Consider the following 19,556-nt stretch of genomic DNA (forward strand, 5'->3'; position numbering starts at 1 on the left):
ATGTCTCTGGCTCTCGGCAGTGGCCTTTGTTTGGACAGGACTCTCAGCTTGCCTTAAGAGTTGGCAAGTGTTCCTGGGTCCCCAGTGACTCCCACCTTCTTGGTCACCTGGTCTCTCCTGGTCCACATAAAGCTGTCTGTCCCTGAGCCTAGTTGCGTTAGCTTTCTGATGCCTCCCAGATGTGGATTTGTGTTTATTTTGCTTTATCTGGCTTTCTAGTAGCTCTCAGTAGGGGTGTTGGTCTGATGAGAGTGGCTCCTTATTCGAGCTAAAAGTAGCAGAGTATCACTGCATTTAAGAATGAAAAGAAAAAAAAAAAAAAAGAATGAAAAGAAATCCTTTCTCCAACATGGTACAAATTGTGTGTAGGAGGGTGCTCAGGACATCCACTGAGATAGAGTGAGGAGCTGACTTGGGCGGTCCTCGATGTGCCTCACTCCTAGAGAGCCTGTAGCATGCTACCCTCAACCTCCACTGCCCCACTTTAGGAGAGGAAGCTTAAAGGCAGGTGGCCTAGGGTTGAGTCCTGGCCACTCACGTGCTCTGTGATCTTGTGCCAGAATCCTATGAAATAAGACAGCAGCCAGACCTCCAGAGACCTTCACTGTTGGGAAGGTGGAAAGGCATCCTTTCTCCTGGGTGTTAAGTAAAAAACAAACACAAGAAGACTTTAAGTGGGAGAAGACCCTGGCAGCCCAGGACCAACCAGGTGGGTCTTTTTGCCTGGAGGCTGAAGAGGCCACGCTGAAGAGGTACTTCCGAGCATAGACTTGCAGAGCCCTGACAGGAGTGCCCAGCTGGCTCCCTCCATGGAGTGTGTGACTCTTGATTTCAGGGTTGTAAGTTTGAGCCTCATGTGGGGTGTAGAGATTACTTAAAAATAAATTTTTTAAAAAAAATCAAACCAAAAAACCCCAAACAAACTTGCTGTCTCTGGCCAGAGGACAGGGAAAGGGCTGCTTCATACAGAGGACTTCAGATGGCAGCTGCTCTGCCCCAGGCAGACACCAGGGGACATAATGTCACCCCGACCACATGTACTGCTGGCTGAGGGCTGAGACCTCCACCCTCTTCAGGATGTCACAGCTGGGATGGTGTCAGGGAAGGCCAGCTGACCAGAGCGGCTCCTTCCTTCCCAGCCAGTGGTAACAAGCTGCCCCTCCTCCTCCTGGGCACAGTGTCAAGTAGACCAGCAAGGGCCAGGACCTCCACTTCCACCTCCACCTGACAGTTCCAGAACCTTCCCCATGCATCCCACTGGGATGGTGTCTAGAACCAGGTGGGGCCAGCCTGCCCCTCCTAGCCCAGGAGGTATGTGGAGCCCTGGTGGGAAACTGGCTCAGTGGAGGCTGAATGGGGAGCCTGGCAGCAATGAGGCAGCACCCTACCTATTCCAGACTGTACCATGGATGTAATTTGTGGATATAACTGAGAGATAGCACAGAGAGCTCAGCCACTGAAGGGAGCTTATGACTCACATTTCCCCCAGAAATGGGGGCATAGGCCCACTGAGGGCCAGATGAGATCTTGACACACATGGGAACCAGGGAGGACCTGGGACTTGGCCTTTATTTCTAGTGTGGAAGGAGAAGCCAGCGGTGGCAAGTGATACATGGGGCTCAAGCTTTGTGGTTTCAGAGTTTGAGACAGAATTCTTGCATTCCCATGAAAGCCAGGCCGCAGAGGAGATCTCAGCCATATAGTCTTGTTAGTTTGGATCAATAGATGCCAGATCATCAATCACAAAATCTATAGAAGTTGGTTAGAACATCTCTCGCCACTCCCATGCCAGGGTGTTGTCAGAGGAAGCCAGCTAAGACAGACGATGTCCAGAATCTCATATTTAATACACAAAACATCTGGGTTTAAACTGAAAAATCACTCCTCATGTTAAGAACCAGAGGCTCGGGCAGCCCCGGTGGCTCAGCAGTTTAGTGCCGCCTTCAGCCCAAGGCCTGATTCTGGAGACCCGGGATCGAGTCCCATGTCAGGCTCCCTGCATGGAGCCTGCTTCTCCCTCTGCCTGTGTCTCTCATGAATAAATAAATAAAATCTTAAAAAAAAAAAAAAAAAAAAGAACCAGAGATTCTTGGGGCACCTGGGTGGCTCAGTCGGTTGAGCATCCGACTTGATTTCAACTCAGGTCTGGATCTCGGGGTTGTGAGATGGAGCCCCACATTGGGCTCCATCTGGGCGTGGAGCCTGATTGCTTAATAAAAAGAACCCGGCAGCCCTGGTGGTTCAGCTGTTTAGTGCCGCCTGCAGCCCAGGGTGTGATCCTGGCAACCCGGGGTCGGGTCTTACATCGGGCTCCCTCTGCCTGTGCCTCTGCCTCTCTTTCTCTCTCTGTGTGTGTCTCATGAATAAATAAATAAATCTTTTCAAATAAATAAATAAATAAATAAATAAATAAATAAAACCGAAGGCTCTCAAAGTGAATAAGAAAAGTCAAAAATGGAGACAACAGAGAAGTGAAAACTAGACAACAATTGTAAAACAGCCGTCATACAGCTACATGGAAACATAATCTTAGCAGAGGAAAATCAGAAAGTTCAAATGGAAATTTATTTTATTTATTTATTTAGTTAATTTTATTTATTTATTCATGAGAGACACACAGAGAGAGAGAGAGAGGCAGAGACTCAGGCAGAGGGAGAAGCAAATTCCATGCAGGGAGCCTGATGCGGCACTCGATCCCGGGGTCTCCAGGATCACACCCTGGGCTGAAGGTGGCGCTAAACCGCTGAACCACCGGGGCTGCCCTATTTTATTTATTTAAAGATTTATTTACTCTCGAGAGCCACAGAGAGAGAGAGGCAGAGACACAGGCAAAGGGAGAAGCAGGATCCATGCAGGGAGCCCAATGTGGGACCTGATCCCGGAACTCCAGGATCACGCCTGGGCCAAAGGCAGGTGTAAACCACTGAGCCACCCAGGGATCCCAAGATTTTAATTTAATAGAGATTTTATTTATTTTAGATAAAGCAATAGCATGAGTCAGCAGAGAGGGGGAGGGAAAATAATCTAAAGTAGACTCTGCACTGAGCAACAGAGCCCAACGTTGGGCTTGATCCCACGACCATGAGATCAAAACCTGAGCTAAAACCAGGAGTTGGATGCTTAACTGATTGAGCCACCCAGGTGCCCCCCAAATCGAAATTTGGAAGTGAAAAATAAAATTGAGTAGAAAGCTAGGAGCACCTGAGTGGCTCAGTGAGTGAAGCATCTGCCCTTGGCTCAGGTCATGATTCCAGAGTCCCAGGATCAAGTCCCACATCAGGCTCCCTGCTCAGTGAAGAGTCTGCTTCTCCATCTGCTGCTCCCTCTGCTTGTGTGCATGCGCTCTCTCAAGTAAAAATCTTTTAAAAAGTGTGAAAAGCTCAATGGATGATCTCTATAGCGAAGGGAACAGAAGAGACAGGGTCAGTGAGCTTTTAAGATAAAACAATGAAAATCAGCCATCTGAATGCCTGAGAAAATAGTTTAAAAAAACCGAGCAGGGCTTCAGCCACCTGTGGGACTAAAGCAAAACATCTAACGTACTTGTCAGAGTTGTGGAAAGAGGAGGGAGGGCAGAGCTGGGAAAGTGCTGGAAGAAATAACAGCTGAACACTTAGCACATTTTAGAAGCTGAGTGAAGCTCAGATGGAATCAACCCAAAGAAATCCGCAAGAAGACACATCATCATCAAACACTAAAGACAGGTAATTTTGACAGCAGTGCATGTGCCCGGCGTCCAGCCCACAGGGAAGATGACACAAAGGACAATGAGCTGCTCATCAGAAGTTGTTGAGGCCAGAAGGAAGTGGCAAAATATTTTTCATGTGCTGAAAAAAATCTTATGACCAGTGAAAATAGTCTGTAAGAAAGAAGGGAATCAAGACATTCGCAGAAGAAGGAAAACTAAGAGACATGCCACCAGCAGATCTGCCCTCAAAGACCCTCCTAAAGGAGGGTCTCTAATCGGAAAGGATATGGTCAACCTTTGAACAATATGGGGATTAGGGACATTGGAGCCCACTAATTTCTTTATACATAAGCGATGTTACCGTACAGAAGTTGTTTACAACTACAGTAATGTGTTACAAAATAAATTATATAGAAGGCAGCAAAGGTACATTGTGAATGTGTATAAAACAGTGTGACATTTACAGTCACACCTTTTATATGATCCTTGGCTCTGTAGTGTTTGAAGTTACCTTCTCAGGAAGAGAAACAAAATGCCCAGGATTGGATTTGACCCCATTAAAAACACAAGTGGAGGGAGTGTTCTGGCTCTATATCCCTCAGTGGTAGGCAGGAAGGGGGCACAGCCAGGCCCTCCATGTATGACTGTTGACTCCCAAAAAATCTAATTGCTCATAGCCTGCTGTTGACCAGAAGCCTTGCTGATGACATAAACAGTTCATTAATACCTGCTTTGTGTATGATATGTATCATATGTTGTATTCTTAAAGTAAGCTAGAGAAAAGAAAATGTTATTAAGGGGATCCCTGGGTGGCGCAGCGGTTTGGCGCCTGCCTTTGGCTCAGGGCGCGATCCTGGAGACCCGGGATCGAATCCCACATCAGGCTCCCGTTGCATGGAGCCTGCTTCTCCCTCCGCCTGTGTCTCTGCCTCTCTCTCTCTCTCTCTGTGACTATCATAAATAAATAAAAAAAAATTTTTAAAAAATGTTATTAAAATCTTAAGGAAAAGATATTTCCAGTGCTGTCCTTTGTCAAGAAAAAGCTAAGCATGAGTGGACCTGCACGGTTTAAGCCTGTGTTGTTCACGGGGCAGCTATAATAGGAGGAACCCTAGAGCACAAAGAAAACAAAAAAAAAATTTTTTTTTTTTTTTACAAAGAAAACATTTTGAACGTGGTAAGCAAAATATAGGAAATCCAATAGACTGTTCTTCTTGTATGCCTTATAAATTAAGTATGGTTGAAGTAGTGATAGTGCTGTGCGGTGTGGCTCCCCAGGAAGGAGACGCTGAGATAAGTGTGCCTTAAGTGGGCAATGGGGGCTGAGGTTCCTACCCTTTGCAATAATCCCAAACTGGGAAAACCCAGCTCCTTCAAACCAGGATGTTCTAGGGTGTGGTGCAACTCAATAACAGAAGGAGAATCTACCACTCACAGGCATAGCTGGCTGTCTGCACAGGTCTTCAGGGAATCCCCAGAAGCTGTATGCTCTGTGATCCCAGTCATGTGACATGCCTCACATACAAAATTATAGAAATGGGATGCCTGGGTGGCTCAGCGGTTGAGCATCTGCCTTTGGCTCGGGTCGTGATCCCATGGTCCCAGAATCAAGTCCCACATTGGGCTCCCTGCATGGAGCCTGCTTCTCCCTCTGTGTCTCTGCCTCTCTCTGTGTCTCTTATAAATAAAATCTTTTTAAAAAAATTTCATAAATGAAGAACAGATTGGTGGTCGCCAGGGGTTCAGGAGGTGGGAGTGTGTCTATAAGAGGGCAGCGTTAGGTCCTTGTAGGGACAGAATGGTCTCCTGCCACAGTGCTGGCTATGACTTTGTAAGCAATTGAGCATTGCCATTGGGAGAAAACCCATTGGTTATGTTTGCACATTAATCTGCAGTCCTCAGAATGGAAAGCTTCATTCAGAAGAGGGGAGTCATGGTGCAGTCTCCCTCACAGGGTCATTGTGAGGCTGTATGGGGCCGACTGACGTGGCAGGTGCACCCTTGCAAAGTGTTCTTGACATTCTGTCCTCTATCACTAGGACTCTGGTTTGCTTTTCTCACTTGGATCACAGTGACCTTGGGCTGCGGAGGAGGGGAGGGGGCCTTTGGCTGAGGCAGGAGACCTGCTGTCCTGTGCATGCTGGAGGGCCATGGGGTGCAGGAAGGAAAACGGGTGACCATGAGGAGGAGGAGGACTGAGCAGTGCCTGGGCAGAGGTGAGCTGCTTTGCTTCTCGGCTGCTTTAGTCCTGGCCGCTATGCTTCCCCAAGGTCCCCACTCTGTCACATGGTTCTGGTCACAGCAGACACACAGCTTAGTGGTGGTGCTTCATTCTGTGCTTGGGAAGGCAGAGTAGGAAAGTGTCTTACAATTAGACACTTGTTCCCAGGCACATTAACATAAACACCATTACTCTGTATTGACCTTGCCACATGTGGCTAGTTGACTCTCTTTTACAGTTGATCGCTGAGGAAGGGGTGGACAGCCTGAATGTCAAGGAATTGCAGTCAGCGTGTCGGGCACGAGGCATGCGGGCCCTTGGCGTCACGGAGGATCGCCTGAGGGACCAGCTGAAGCAGGTGTGTGGGGGAAGGGCTTCCTCTTCTGTCGGACTCGCATAGATGGGCTTGTTGTGGAAGGACTTTTCTGAAGCTCCAGTGGCCGCCAGGCCTGGTGAGGTGCCTCTTTGGCCTTGGGCTCCAACCTGGCTGGGGCCTGGACCAGGGTCTGTGGTAACCTGGTTAGTCATGTCTTGACACGCCCCCTGCATTCACAGCTGTAGTCTTTTTCACCTGCTCTCAGTGGATATTAACACTTTTACTGCCGCCTTCTGGTCCCGTGTGGACAGATGGGGACTAGGTTAACTTCCCTTAAAATTCCAGTCTGTCTCATAACTGACACCAAAGACCTTTGGGTAAATAGGACCCAGGCCAGCCCAACGGCCATCCTGAGGGCCACTCTCCGCTGCATCTCACTTTCTCAGAGGGTCCTTGGTCAGAGTCCAAAGGCCAGGTCTGCAGCTGGCATCATCTCGAGTAGGTTAGATGTTGGAGCGGCCACATTCACAGCAATTCAGCCATCACACTGGAAGACATGAGGTTTGCCTGTGCCAGCCGGCCCCCCTCCAACTTGACCCACAAGGCCAACTCCCTCTTTGGTGGTTCTCCTCTACATGTAGACAGAAATGTGTTACCACCTGCTTCTTCTCTTTTAAAACAAATGGTGTTTAATATGTGATCCCCCGGGTGGAACCTCCTCTGTAGGGTGAATGTCCCTGTGTCCTCCCTGAGTGTGCCTGGGATTGTTCCCAGCCCTCTTTTTTTTTTTTTTTTTAAAGATTTTATTTATTCATGAGAGACAGAGAGAGGCAGAGACATAGGCAGAGGGAGAAGCAGACTTCTCACAGGGATCCCAATGTGGGACTCAATCCCAAAACTCCAGGATCACGCCCTGAGCTGAAAGCAGATGCTCAACCACTGAGCCACCCAGGCATCCCTGTTCCCAGCCTTCTTTGAGCACAGCTGGGACATGTGTGAATTTGGGACACTGTTGGAAATCAGAGTGTGTGGGTTTCTTCCTTGTCAGTTTAAACATTGTCTTTGTGTCACTAAAATACCCCTCAAATTGGGGGTCCCTGGGTGGCTCAGCAGTTTAGCGCCTGCCTTTGGCTCAGGGTGTGATCCTGGAGTCCCAGGATTGAGTCCTGCATTGGGCTCCCTACAAGGAGCCTGCTTCTCCCTCTGCCTGTGTCTCTGCCCCTCCCCCCCATGTCTATCGTGAATAAATAAATAAAATCTTAAAAAAAAAAATACCCCTCAAATACCGCTGGGTCCTTTGTAGGCATGCGGGGGATGCCACCCTTGTGGGTTTTGTGCCACTTGTAAGTGAAGAGCTTCAAGGGACACCTGGGTGGTACAGTCAGTTGAGCATCCCACTCTTGATTTCTGCTCAGGTCATGATCTCAGTCGTGAGATCGAGCCCCTTGTCAGGCTCCACACTCAGCAGGGAGTCTGCTTCTCTCCTTCTCCCTCTGTCCCCTTCACCCCCAAAGTAAAATAAAATAAAAAATGTGTAAGTGAAGAGTTTCATTACCGGGAGAGTTTGGTCATCTTGCTCAGTGCTTTCTGAGCCCAGCAGCCATGTTGCAGGTGCTCATTCGTGATCCTGAAGCATCTTGTGTTTGGTCAACCATGGCGGGCATCGGGTCAGAAGCGGCAGCGGTAGGTAGGCCTTGTAGAAATTGAGAACTCTTGTTTTGGGGAGGACTCCATTCAGTGACCTAGTGCGCCTACCTACTCAAGTCCCCCTTTCCCATCAGACAGAACAGAGAGGAAAGTTCTAGGGTCCAGGTTCCAAGACAGGCAGATGGGATGGCTAGCAGGCGAGTCTGTGTCTTCCACTCCCAATTGCAGTGGCTGGAGCTGCACCTGCATCAGGAGATCCCAACGTCGCTGCTCATTCTGTCCCGGGCCATGTACCTCCCAGACACCCTCTCACCTGCCGACCAGCTCAAGTCCACGCTGCAGACACTCCCAGAGATCGTGGTATGTGCTGCCAGGAGACCCCTTGTGCAGCCGGCTCTGGAAGCAGCCCTCTCACCCCCCACTTGGCTCTCGGCTGCCTGGCGGTGCTGGCAACAGTCAGGGCCCAGCAGTGTTTCTGTTCCCCTTGGAAGCCCTGATGGCTGTCACATGGGGTGGTGTAGGTGGGCTGGGGGTACTGCATGGGTCTCTCTGGCTATGGCTGAACCTGCCGTGCCTCGGCGAGCACTTGGGCCGCAGGCGCCTCCCGCCCCTCACAGGTGTCCCCTCTCTGAAGGCAAAGGAAGCACAGGTGAAAGTGGCTGAAGTGGAAGGGGAGCAGGTGGACAACAAGGCAAAGCTGGAGGCCACGCTGCAGGAGGAGGCGGCCATTCAGCAGGAGCACCGGGAGAAGGAGCTGCAGAGGCTCTCTGAGGCAGCAGTGGTAAGCAGGGTGCCGCAGTGGAGCAGGTGCCACATGGGGGCTGTCTGCTCAGGCTCTTCCAGAACCTGTGGAACGCATCTAGGTCTCTCTGGCCCGTCTTCTTTTGTCTTGGAATGGTGGGGGGCACGGTGGGGGAAGGGACGCTCGGGGCAGAGGGCTGTGGCTCTGAAGTAGGGGGCTGCACTCTGGGTGATGTGTGCTGGTCCCTTGGCTTGGACTGTGGGTATCCTCGAGGTGTGAGCTCTAGACGTGGGGCAGCTTTGCACAGTTGTCAGGAGAGGCCTAGAGATGGAATTAGGTGCCGGTACCATCTCGGAGGGGGCCACAGTTGACCTGGGGCGCTGCGTGAGTTGTGTAAATGTGCCTCGTGGAGTCCTGCAAGGATGCTTCCCAGAAGGTGCGTCTCCCATGGCCAGCTAGCAGGCTCCGACAAACCTCCAGCAGCACGAGGCAGGCTTGTCAAGAGCATGCCCGCCATCCATGCCGCTGTGGCCACTCCGGGATGGATGCCAGGGTGACAGGTGATGCTGAGGCAGCAATGGCCTTGCATTTCAGAAGGAGGTGGAGCCAGACGTGGTGGCAGAAGCTGCCCCCGGGAGGTCTGTGGCCAAGCTACAGCCAGAAGTGCCTGAGGTGACCCTGCCGTCAGAGGCCCTGCAGGACACTGCCCCCGTCCTGGAAGGCTTGAAGGTAACTGTGCACGCACGCCAGAGCAGAGGCTGTCAAAGCCTCACAGGAGAGTGAAGAGGGGGCTGGCTGGCGGGAGGGGGGGGGTGGTCCTGCAGTGCTTTGGCCTGGCTTAGGCTGAGGAGGGTGAGGCTGCAGCGGGGAGATGTTCTGGAGAGACCTGGTGTGGTGTGGTGTGAGAAGAGCCAGGTGCACTCCATACCTGAGCGACTGGCACGCTGAGGCACCCATTGCTTGGCCCACAGCCCTCTGTACCTGTAATGGCAGGGCATCCCCGCCTGAAGGCAGGTATTTCAGGTCCCATACTGGCTAGGCTGGACATTGTGGAGGAGGGAAGCTACTGTGCACATACCTACACACACACACACACACACACACACACACACTCTCTCTCTCTCTCTCTCTCTCTCTCTCTCTCTCTCTCTCGCCACAGGCCCACTTTTGTCACCTGCCCTGGTACCCCCACCCCGATGTGCTGTGCACCTAGCAGTACTCATCTCTGGGTGGCCTCACTGTCCTGGTTGTAGCCTGCTCCCCCACATGGGATACCTTCCATCTTGAACTCCTGTGTATTGGGTACAGGAAGACTCTGTAGGCAGATGGCAGCGTCAGCTTGGCAGCTGGAGCAGGAGAGACCCCGGGATGGCGGATTCATGGTGGGGGCGGGGGGGTTTCAGCTGAGGTCGGAAGAGGGTGGCCTCTGCGTCAGAGGAGAGACAAGGCTGTGGGGGCAACTGCTCATGGGGGGAGGGTTGCATCCAGGGGAGGGTGGGCTTTGTCAGGGGTGTTGAGGGGCTGGATGGGTGAGGCCTAAAAACCCGACTCCCACAGGTAGGGTGAGGCAGTCCGTGGCCTTGTGGGAGCCAGTGTAGAGTGGAGGTGGAAGGAGAAACTCCCCTGCGGGTATCTCAGGGTGGACCTGCAAGGGGCGGCAGGAAGGACCCCGCTGGAGCAGGCAGCAAGGAGAGCTGGGTCTCTGGGGAGATCTGGACCGTTGGCACAAGAAGACCAGGGCTGGCACGTTGGAGCTGGTGCTGCTGCCTGAGATAGTCCATGAGGCTCAGAGGCCGTGTGTTTAGGCGTAGGACAGTGGATGGGACAAGCCTGTGGAGGAGGCCAGGGCCATCCTGGGACATGGCCTCAGAGACAGATGGAAACAACCCTGTGGTGGCATTGGCCTGTGGAGGAGGCCTGGAGGAAGAGGGGCCATGCTCGCTCAAAGGGTGACCCAGGGAAGGGTCAGGCCCAAGGTATCAGGGTCATTTTTGAGGCAGTGCAGGACTAAGACATGGGCAGAGATGGAGCCTGACTGGGCCCATGGAGCGCAGCTCAGGGAGAAGCAGCGCCTGTCATCCAATAGGACTGGTGCACCGTCGGCTGTCTTTGTGGAAACAGATGCATCCCATTTCTAGGGAATAAAGGCCTAGATATGAAGGGACTGTAGGACTGTCAGGAGAACTAAGGATTGCCGAGGATTTCTTAGCAGGAAGCCCAGACCTTTACAGAACTCTCAGTGACAGGCGTGTGTCCCTGGAAAGATACGTAAGGACAGGAAGGACGAGTGCCTTTGGCCCCATCGGCGGTGCGACCTCACAGGTTCATGGTGCCCATTTGCCGTGGGGGCAAGAAACCTGAATAGCTCTGCCCCTGTGAGGAGAGCAGTCTGGTAGCTCTTGTAGGAGAAAGCCCAGGCCCATGTGACTTCATGGGTGAAGCTCCTGGTGAGTCCTGACATGTAAGGAAGAGATCCTTGCAGAGCTATGCAGACTGTCTCCAGAAAGTCCGAGCAGGGGGAGTGTCCAAGCTCATTCTGAGATGGGCATTAGCTGATAGCAGTACCAGGTCCACGGGAGAGGAATGGAACACAAGTGTAAAAATTTCTTAACAAACTTATTAGTTTAGTAATAAACTCAGTAGTTTATTACTGAGTTTACTGAGTAAACTCAGTAGTTTAGCGCCACCTTCGGCCCAGGGCGTGATCCTAGAGACCTGGGATCGAGTCCCACATTGGGCTCCCTGCATGGAGCCTGCTTCTCCCTCTGCCTGTGCCCCCCGCCCCCATCTCTCATGAATAAATAAATAAAATCTTAAAAAAAAAAAACTTGTAGCAAATCAGATATAGCTACTCTGTAAGAAAGAGTAATCTGTCATGATCTGGGGCTTGTCCAGAGGATACAAAACAACAGTTAATGTAATGAGTGTATGAACAGAGTGAAGAGAAAAATCACATGTGATCATCTCAATAAATGCAGAAAAAGCGTTTCACGGAATCCAGCATCTGTTCCTGATTAAAAAAAAAAAAAAAAAAAAATTTCTTGGTGAGCCAGTAGAGGAAAATGTTTTCAACCTGATGAAGAGCATCTGTGGAAACAGCTGCAGATAGCTGGGTCCCTGATGGCAGGGTGCTGGCGCACGCGTCCACTCCCACTGCTTCTGTTCAGCATTGTGCAGAGGTTCTGGCCAGGATTAGGAAGGAAAAGAATAAAGCCACACAGTTGGAAGGAAGGAGTGAAACTGCCTCTTTACAGAGGATGTGAGCAGCTAAAAATTAGCTGTGCTGCTCTGTACCGGTAATGAGCAATCAAATTGAAATTTCAAAAGTATATCGTTTACAGTCCCCTGAAGTGAGCCACTTAGGGACACATTTGAAAGTAGCCATGAAGAACTGTGCAGTGAATGTTATCGTGTTGTTGAGGGTAATTCACTCAAATGGATTTCCTGCACTCGTGGGTGCAGGGGGTCCTCACTGATGAGATAGGAATTCTGCAAATGAGCCGTAGATTCAAAATCATCAAAATCCCAGCAGGCTTTTTTGTTGAAATTGGCAGACTTATTCTAAAATGTATATGGAGGGGCACCTGGGGGCCTTATTTAAGTGTCTGCCTTCAGCTCAGGCCATGATCTCAGGGTCCTGGAATTGAGCTCCACATCAAGCTTTTTGCTCAGGGTGTAGTCTCCTCCTCCCTCTGAGCTCTCTCTCTTTTTCTCAATAAGTAAAATCTTTAAAAAAATAAGTTAATAAAATGTATATGGAAATTCAGAGGAGCTAAAATAGCTGGTGGTGGATGAGCAAATTTGGTCTGTGCTCTGGATGGGATGCCATTAAGCGCCTAGGGGCACGAGACAATGCGGATGGGTCTCTGAGTAAGAGGCCGACGATGCCCTTTGTGCATGAGCTCACAGTCTGGGGTGTGATTGTGTGACCTGCTGGAAGGCAGCTCCAAGGTGGTGGCCTGGGGATAGAAATGGTTGGGGCAGCTGACAGGTCTCTATCAGGTGTGATGATTTCACAAATTCATGTGTGTATCCAACATGCACACAGCATGGGTGCACTTGGCATGCGGGGTGCTGCAGGGGCGAGGGTGGGGACTGTGCACGTCTGCAGGCCTCTGCCAGGCACGGTAGGAGCAGACGGTGTGGATAGAAGATGCGCTGAGTCCGGGGGTGAGGGGAGGCAGTGATGGTTTCCCTCCAGCTGGGTGTCCTTTGGGGGTGCTCATGTGTCTTCTTTGTAGGAAGAGGAGATAACAAAAGAGGAGATTGACATACTGAGCAATGCCTGCTCGAAGCTGAAGGAGCAGAAGTCGTCCCTGACGAAGGAGAAGGAGGAGCTGGAGCTACTCAAGGAGGACGTGCAGGACTACAGCGAGGTGGGCCCTTTGCTCCGGGTGGGGTATGCACCCTGGCAGTGTGTGGACCTGCGAAGGTGCCAGACAGATAGTCTGGCTGCTTCATAAATAAACTCTTCTTATTCGTGTTTCCCCAGAAGACACTTCTTTCTTATACCTAGGTCTTTTTTTTTTTTTTTTAAGAAAATATGTCTTTTATAAATAATATTTCTGAATCTGATTGAAAAGAGCTGTTTCGGGGCACTCATTGGCTCAATGGGAGCGTGTGACTTGATCTTGGGGTTGTGAACTCAAGCCCCACCTGGGCTTTGGACCCTGCTTTATAAAAGAACTATGTTTTCACAGATCCATTAGGAAAATTTGACTAGGTTTGAGATTGGAAAAATAATTAGCCATTTTTATAGCAACCCTATTGCTGTGGTGGGTTTTCTGTTGGAAATTAGGAGTTCACCAGTAAGCCTGAGCGCCCTTTCCCTGTCTCCAGCCCCACCAACCATTCCTCCTTGTGATGCTTGCTCATGGGGACAGTCAAGACTTGGGATTTAAGAAATCACTTTCTCTTCCTTGATTCTTTCATTCATATCTTTGTTTTTTTAAACAAATATGAAGAAAGTTGAGGTTCAGATAGATGCCATTTCCTTTACTATAGGAATAATATTTGAGTGCAAAAATAAGAGCAAATAGGGGTTCCCTGGATGACTCAGTGGTTTAGTGCTGCCTTCGCCCTTGGGCATGATCCTGGAGTCCAGGGATCGAGTCCCACATATCAGACTTCCTGCATGGGGCCTGCTTCTCCCTCTGCCTGTGTCTCTGCCTCTCTCTCTCTCTCTCTCTCTCTCTGTCTCATGAATAAATAAATAAAATCTTTTTTAAGATTTTATTTTATTTATTTATTCATGAGAGACACACAGAGAAAGAGAGAGAGAGGCAGCGACACAGGCAGAGGAAGAAGCAGGCTCCATGCCGGGAGCCCGGATGTGGGACTCGATCCCGGGACTCCAGGATTGCGCCCTGGGCCAAAGGCAGGCGCCAATCTGCTGAGCCACTCAGGGATCCCCAATAAATAAAATCTTAAAAAAAATTTTTTTTGAGGGATACAGATAGGATTTTGCAGCTCTGTGACTGGGGTGAGTGGGTTCTCCATTTTTAAGACATTCTCTTAAAACCAAATAATTTCATTAGGACTTGCAAGAGATCAAGAAGGAACTTTCAAAGACTGGCGAAGAGATCTATGTGGAGGAGTCTAAAGCCAGCAAGAGGCTGACGAAGAGGGTGCAGCAGATGATCGGGCAGATAGATAGCCTGCTCTCACAGCTGGAGATGGACCAGAAGGCTGGCAAGTTGGGCCCTGCCGCCGAGAGCCCGCCTGTGGGGTGAGTGTGGCATGGAGGTCAGGCACAGGGAGGCTCTCAGACTTATTAACCATGTGGTGCATTTCTCAGCTATGATGCCCATCCCCTGCCCTTTGAGCCAGCAGTTCTGGGCAGAAGCCCAGCCACACCTCAGTCTCCACTTGTGGGTAACCATTTTACTGAAGTAGCTCTCGGAATCATCTCATCACACACACGTACACATACACACTTTGGCCACTGTTAGGACCACAGCCCTGGCTTGGCTGGTCCCCCCCCGGCCACCAGGGGCCACACACCTCTCCAGGCTGCCATCACCTTTCCAGAATGTACATAGGACTGGAAGCTCCCCTGGAGACCCCTGGGCCCTCCTCTCTCTCTTTCTGAATGCCCTTCACACAGGCACAGAGTGGCGCTCATGACGACCCCCACCCTGGTCGCTGTGTGAGTAGTGGTCAGGCTGGTGAAACAGCCCTGCCAGGTGGTAGCAGCTGGCACCGGTGCTCCTGTTGGCTGGGCACTTTGCTTTTAGCTCCCACGTCTCCAAGGGGGCAGGTAGGCTGGTCCTCAGGTTCGGAGACCATCACCCCCAGACGTGGTCCATGTCGCTTCCTGAGTTGACCTGCTATGCTTTGTGTGCCTGCCTGCCTTCACTGGTCAGAAGGCAGCACAGCCATACTCGGACCCTCCTACCTGGGCCCCAGCACAGACTGGCCTGAGGAGCGCTGCCCAGTACCCATGGGACTCTGTCCTCAGCAGCAGTGGAGAGACCAGGCTGGCCCGGGTACAGCACACATGCGTGAAGGCTTCTGGTTCTGCGTCTGAGTTGGTTGGGTGTTTCCACAGGCAGGGGCAAGGGAGTTCTGGAAGAAGAGGTTGTGTGGGTCCAACCCATAGGAGGCCTGGTGAGGCTTTGGTGGTGCCACATACAGGCTGTGTCGTGTGTGTGTCCCCCCCCCCCCCCCCCCCCCAGAGACAATGTCATCAGCATCAATGAGCTCATCAGTGCCATGAAGCAAATCAAGCACATTCCAGAAAACAAGCTCATGAGTTTGGCCTCAGCTCTGGATGAAAACAAGGACGGCAAGATCAACATTGATGACCTCGTCAAGGTGAGTTGGTGGGACTGGGTTGGGGCTGTACAGACCAGCTGAGGGCTCACTCTGGGGAGGGCACTGTCCACACGTGGCCCTGTCTCTGTCCTCACACTAAACCCTTGGCTTATTTTTCACATGAAATGAAGAAAAGCATAGTTAATGTCCACCAAGAGCAGCCCATCTGCTTGAAGCATCCAGTGGGCCACGGTGCGGTCTGGGAAGTGTGGTAGCAGCAGTGCCCCTGGGGCACCAGACCTCAGAGGATGGTGGCGTCAGACCGTCCCCAGAGCCAGGCTTCAGCAGGGGTCGCCCAATTCCTGGGCGGGGGGTAGGGGTGGGGGGTGGGATGTAAAATGGGGGAACACTCAGGTACCTGGTGTTGGGCAGCCCAAGAGACTTGGAATGGGCTTCCACTTTCATAAGGGGGTCTGAGGAGAGCACCCCTTCACAGTGTCTAAATGGCTCTCAGTGTGTCCAGATAGTGATTTTTTTTCACACATTTACCAAGTATAGCTAGCTGTTGACTGACTATAGTCCGCTTGTAAGACAAGGCATCATCAGGTGCATATGCTGGACACCATTGTTTTGCCAGCAGCCGGGGCTGGGAGGCCTGAGCCCATGTCAGCCGCCCCTTCCTTGGGGCCAGATCCGTGGTGTGGATGGCAGTTGGGAGGCCTGTGCCCTGCATGCCCGTATCCTTAGCCCTTGACAGAGCTGTGACCCTCATCCCCATGTCTGCTCTCTGAGCCCCTCTCCCTCGTAGCTCTTCACCTGGCCTGGGGCTTTTGGACCCCGTGGGCCTCCTAAGGTCTGGTGGGGTCTGATGCTGGAGCACCCCAGTGGCTCTTCTCTGGGATGACGGAGATATGCTCTGACTCCGCTGTGTGCCCTGCGGGGAAAGTGCTGCAAGGGTCCAGGCCATCCCTGAGCCCCTGTCCCTTTCTTGTGTGCATAGGTGATTGAGCTGGTGGACAAGGAAGATGTCCACATCTCCACCAGCCAGGTGGCTGAGATCGTGGCCCTGCTGGAAAAGGAAGAGAAGGTGGAGGAGAAGGAGAAGGCGAAGGAGAAGGCGGAGAAGGAGGCTGCCGAAGTAAAGAATTAGGGACCCCTACAGCGCCAGCTGCCGGCCCTGCTGTGATAGTGATGGCTGTGACGTGATTCTTAGTGACAGATCTAATATTTTGTCTGGAATAAATCAGAAACTTCCATAATCAAGTAATTTTTAATTTTCATCATTCCGTGAAGATTGATTCAGTCTGGAATCCCTGAACCCTTCCCGGGAATCATGTTTGGATTCACACAGTGGCCCCAGCCGTGGTGGTCATGTGGGCAGCCCACCATCGGCCGCACACAGGCCTCCTGGCTCCAGAGTGAGCCTGGCCAGACCCCCTGCATGGGCTTCACTCTGCTGGTGCCTGTCCCCGGAGGAGAAAGGACCAGCCTTGTGGACTCCCTGTGCCCATGGATCCTGAGGTGTGCAGATGGGGATTAGCGACACACAGCCCTGCTCAGCTCTGGAGAAGATGTCCCCATCGGCCAGTGGACGCAACTCCTGACCATCACCATACATGGCACTGCTTCACGCTCATTTGCAAAAGTGTCTCTAATGGCCTCTGGAAATCCACAGCTCTCTGACAGGAACATGGTGCCTTGTGCAAGTCCCCTGTTGTGCGTGTCAGCTCTTACTTGGTTTAACCTTTGATTTTACCTTAACCCTTTAACCAGTTAACTAGTACAGAATTTCCACAAATGACAGCCTGTCTGACCTAGAATAGCTGATGTGATTGAGGCTGAGAGAGATAGTAATGAAGAACTTGGAGATTAAGCCTTTCCATTCAACTAATTTATCACGCTCTTGTGGTTTTTAGAAAGTTTCCCACCTTGAGGGTGTCAGCACCTCATCACCCGTGTGGGTGTTGGGCCCCAGGATGGTGGGGGCGCTCAGCAGACATAACCGTGCCCCAGGGTAGCTGTGCAGTGTCGGGGTCTCCATGTGACTCCCAGCTCCTCTGGAACCAGCAGGCTGGTGTCTGCTCCTGGGCCTGCGGCGGGACGTCCTGAGGGGCTTCCAGAAAGGCACTCCCCTGGCTTTGGAAGTATCAGGCTTGCCTGGCACATGCTGGGGTGGAGCAAGATAGCCTCAGAGGGCTTGGCGTCTAGCCGCCTTGGCACCTGGCAGCTCGGATATTTGGTGCTCTGTGGGGACAGGCAGGGCTGTGCCCTGGGGTCTCAGCTGTGTTGGACTCATCCTTCTGAGGCCAGGTCCGTTAATGGGTAGAACGTTCTCTTGGGGGAATGCAGGCATAGGAGTTGAAAGACATGGGAACAAGAGTGGCCAGGTGAGCCAGGAACAGAGAACGAGGTCCCAGAAAGGATGGCTTCTAAATTACTTGAAACTTTTTACTCAGCCATTAAAGAGGAAACTTGACAAAATAGGAATAAGATTATGTATTCTCAAATGTAAACCTTTGTAAAGTATCGGGTTCTAAAGGGTTTTTGTTTCGATTATTTGAGAAAGATATATATTCTAGATGCTTAATTAAAATATTTATGAATTACCTTATACTATTTTAGTAGCCTGGTGTTGAGCCATAGGAAGTATATGTGTGTATTTTGGGTTGCCCGTGCACCCCGAGGATGGCGGTTGTCTTTCTGGTGAGCAGTGCTTAGGGGCCCTGTCAGCTGTGCCCAACTCCCGTCTTCACCGTTGCCACCTTGGCTGGGTGCCCTGGGCATCTCCACGACACGGTCACTGCCACAGCCCGGCACCCCCTGCTCTGGAACACCACCTCCTCCCCCAGCCCCCCACCCCCAGCTTGTCCACATCATCTGGGAAAGATGCTCACCTGCATGTAGGCCGGAGGTGTTTGCCAGGGTGGCTGTGGCCTGCTGCAGGTGCCCTTCTCAGTGTGGTGTGGCCTTTTACTGTCCTTGGCTATTTCTTGAAGCTGAAGCTCATGTCCGGGGGTGGGCACCACAAACAGTGGACCTGGAAATCAGAGTTCTGTGCAATAAGGTTTCTGAGGCGGTTGTGTCTTGACCACCTATGTTGTGTGGCTGCACTTATGGCCTTTCCGCAATTCAGGAGGAGAAGCCTGTGGTGTGGACGCCTGCATGGAAAGGAAGCCAATTCCTAGCACATGCTTCATCCTTCACCTCACCTGAGCACCCATGTCGTCAGTTGGGATTCCGGAAATTGGCATGTGGCTTCTGGAGCCCTTTTGGAATATTGAAATCCAGACTTTTTGTTTTTAAATGAAGGGCACTTTGTAATTTTTGAGAATAAGCTGCAGGCCGTGGTTCTCCCAGTGGGGCCCTGGGCTGACAGGGCAGGAACCCATGGACGTCCTGAGACCAGCTCTGTCTCTGGGACATCCTGTGGTCCAAGGGCCGGCTCCACCTGAGAACCACTTCCTCCCTGGCTGTGTATAAACATCTTTCTTTTTTCTTTCTTTTCTTTTTTTTAGAAATAGTGTTTTTATTAAAATGCCAAATTAATATTCCTATAATAGCTCCGAGTAAGATTTTTGAACCATGTGATGCATCAGAAGTCAAGGTGGTAACTGTCAGAATTGCTGGAGCGTCTGCCATTGCTTTGAGGTCTGCTTCTACCTTTGCAGCAGAAGGGTGGACTGTGGGTGTGGTGGTGTCACTGTGAGGCCAGCTTCCACATGGACATGGGCCTTCCAGAGCTCAAGCTCTGGCCTCAGGTGCCCCCTGGCTCTGTGACATGGGCCCTTACGTCCCGCCAGACTGTGCATCTAGACCCATCTCTGTGCTGGTGGCTGGATGCTTAGTTCAATGTATGAAGGCTGAATAAAGCACTGTCTCCATGACCTGTCCACTGTGTGGTGGTTGCTTTGTGCAGACTGGTGAAGGAGGCTTTTGCCTGACCAGGCTTTCCCCACTGACCCCAGTCCTCAGTGGACGCCTTGGGACCAGGGTGGGCAGGACTAGGATCCTGGCTGAAGGGTCACCAGCCCAGTTCTGTTCTCAAAGACCCTGAGGACTCCTGGGGCTGGGGACACTGCTGCCCGAGGGCTGTGCACTCTGCTGAAGGGGTCCCGGGTGATGTGGGGGCTCTGACTATGCTGCAGCCTGGACAGGGCTCACAGAGCCTCAGGGGAGTGTGGGCAGC

The 19,556-nt window shown here is 51.6% G+C and overlaps 1 protein-coding gene across 1 annotated transcript in view; it reads left to right on the forward strand.

Moving 5' to 3' along the window:
- LETM1 (leucine zipper and EF-hand containing transmembrane protein 1) overlaps positions 1–19,254 on the forward strand; it is a 41,654-nt gene extending 22,400 nt beyond the window's left edge. Inside the window, exons 7-14 of the mRNA XM_041752316.1 lie at positions 6,148–6,267; positions 8,101–8,232; positions 8,507–8,653; positions 9,209–9,343; positions 12,856–12,990; positions 14,152–14,342; positions 15,292–15,430; positions 16,371–19,254. Coding sequence (XP_041608250.1) covers positions 6,148–6,267; positions 8,101–8,232; positions 8,507–8,653; positions 9,209–9,343; positions 12,856–12,990; positions 14,152–14,342; positions 15,292–15,430; positions 16,371–16,520 — 1,149 coding nt within the window. The 3' untranslated portion in view covers positions 16,521–19,254. The remainder of the gene's footprint in view (positions 1–6,147; positions 6,268–8,100; positions 8,233–8,506; positions 8,654–9,208; positions 9,344–12,855; positions 12,991–14,151; positions 14,343–15,291; positions 15,431–16,370) is intronic.
- The last annotated feature ends 302 nt before the right edge of the window (positions 19,255–19,556 follow it).

This window comes from Vulpes lagopus, chromosome 4, assembly GCF_018345385.1.
Source record: "Vulpes lagopus strain Blue_001 chromosome 4, ASM1834538v1, whole genome shotgun sequence".
NCBI lineage: Eukaryota > Metazoa > Chordata > Mammalia > Carnivora > Canidae > Vulpes > Vulpes lagopus.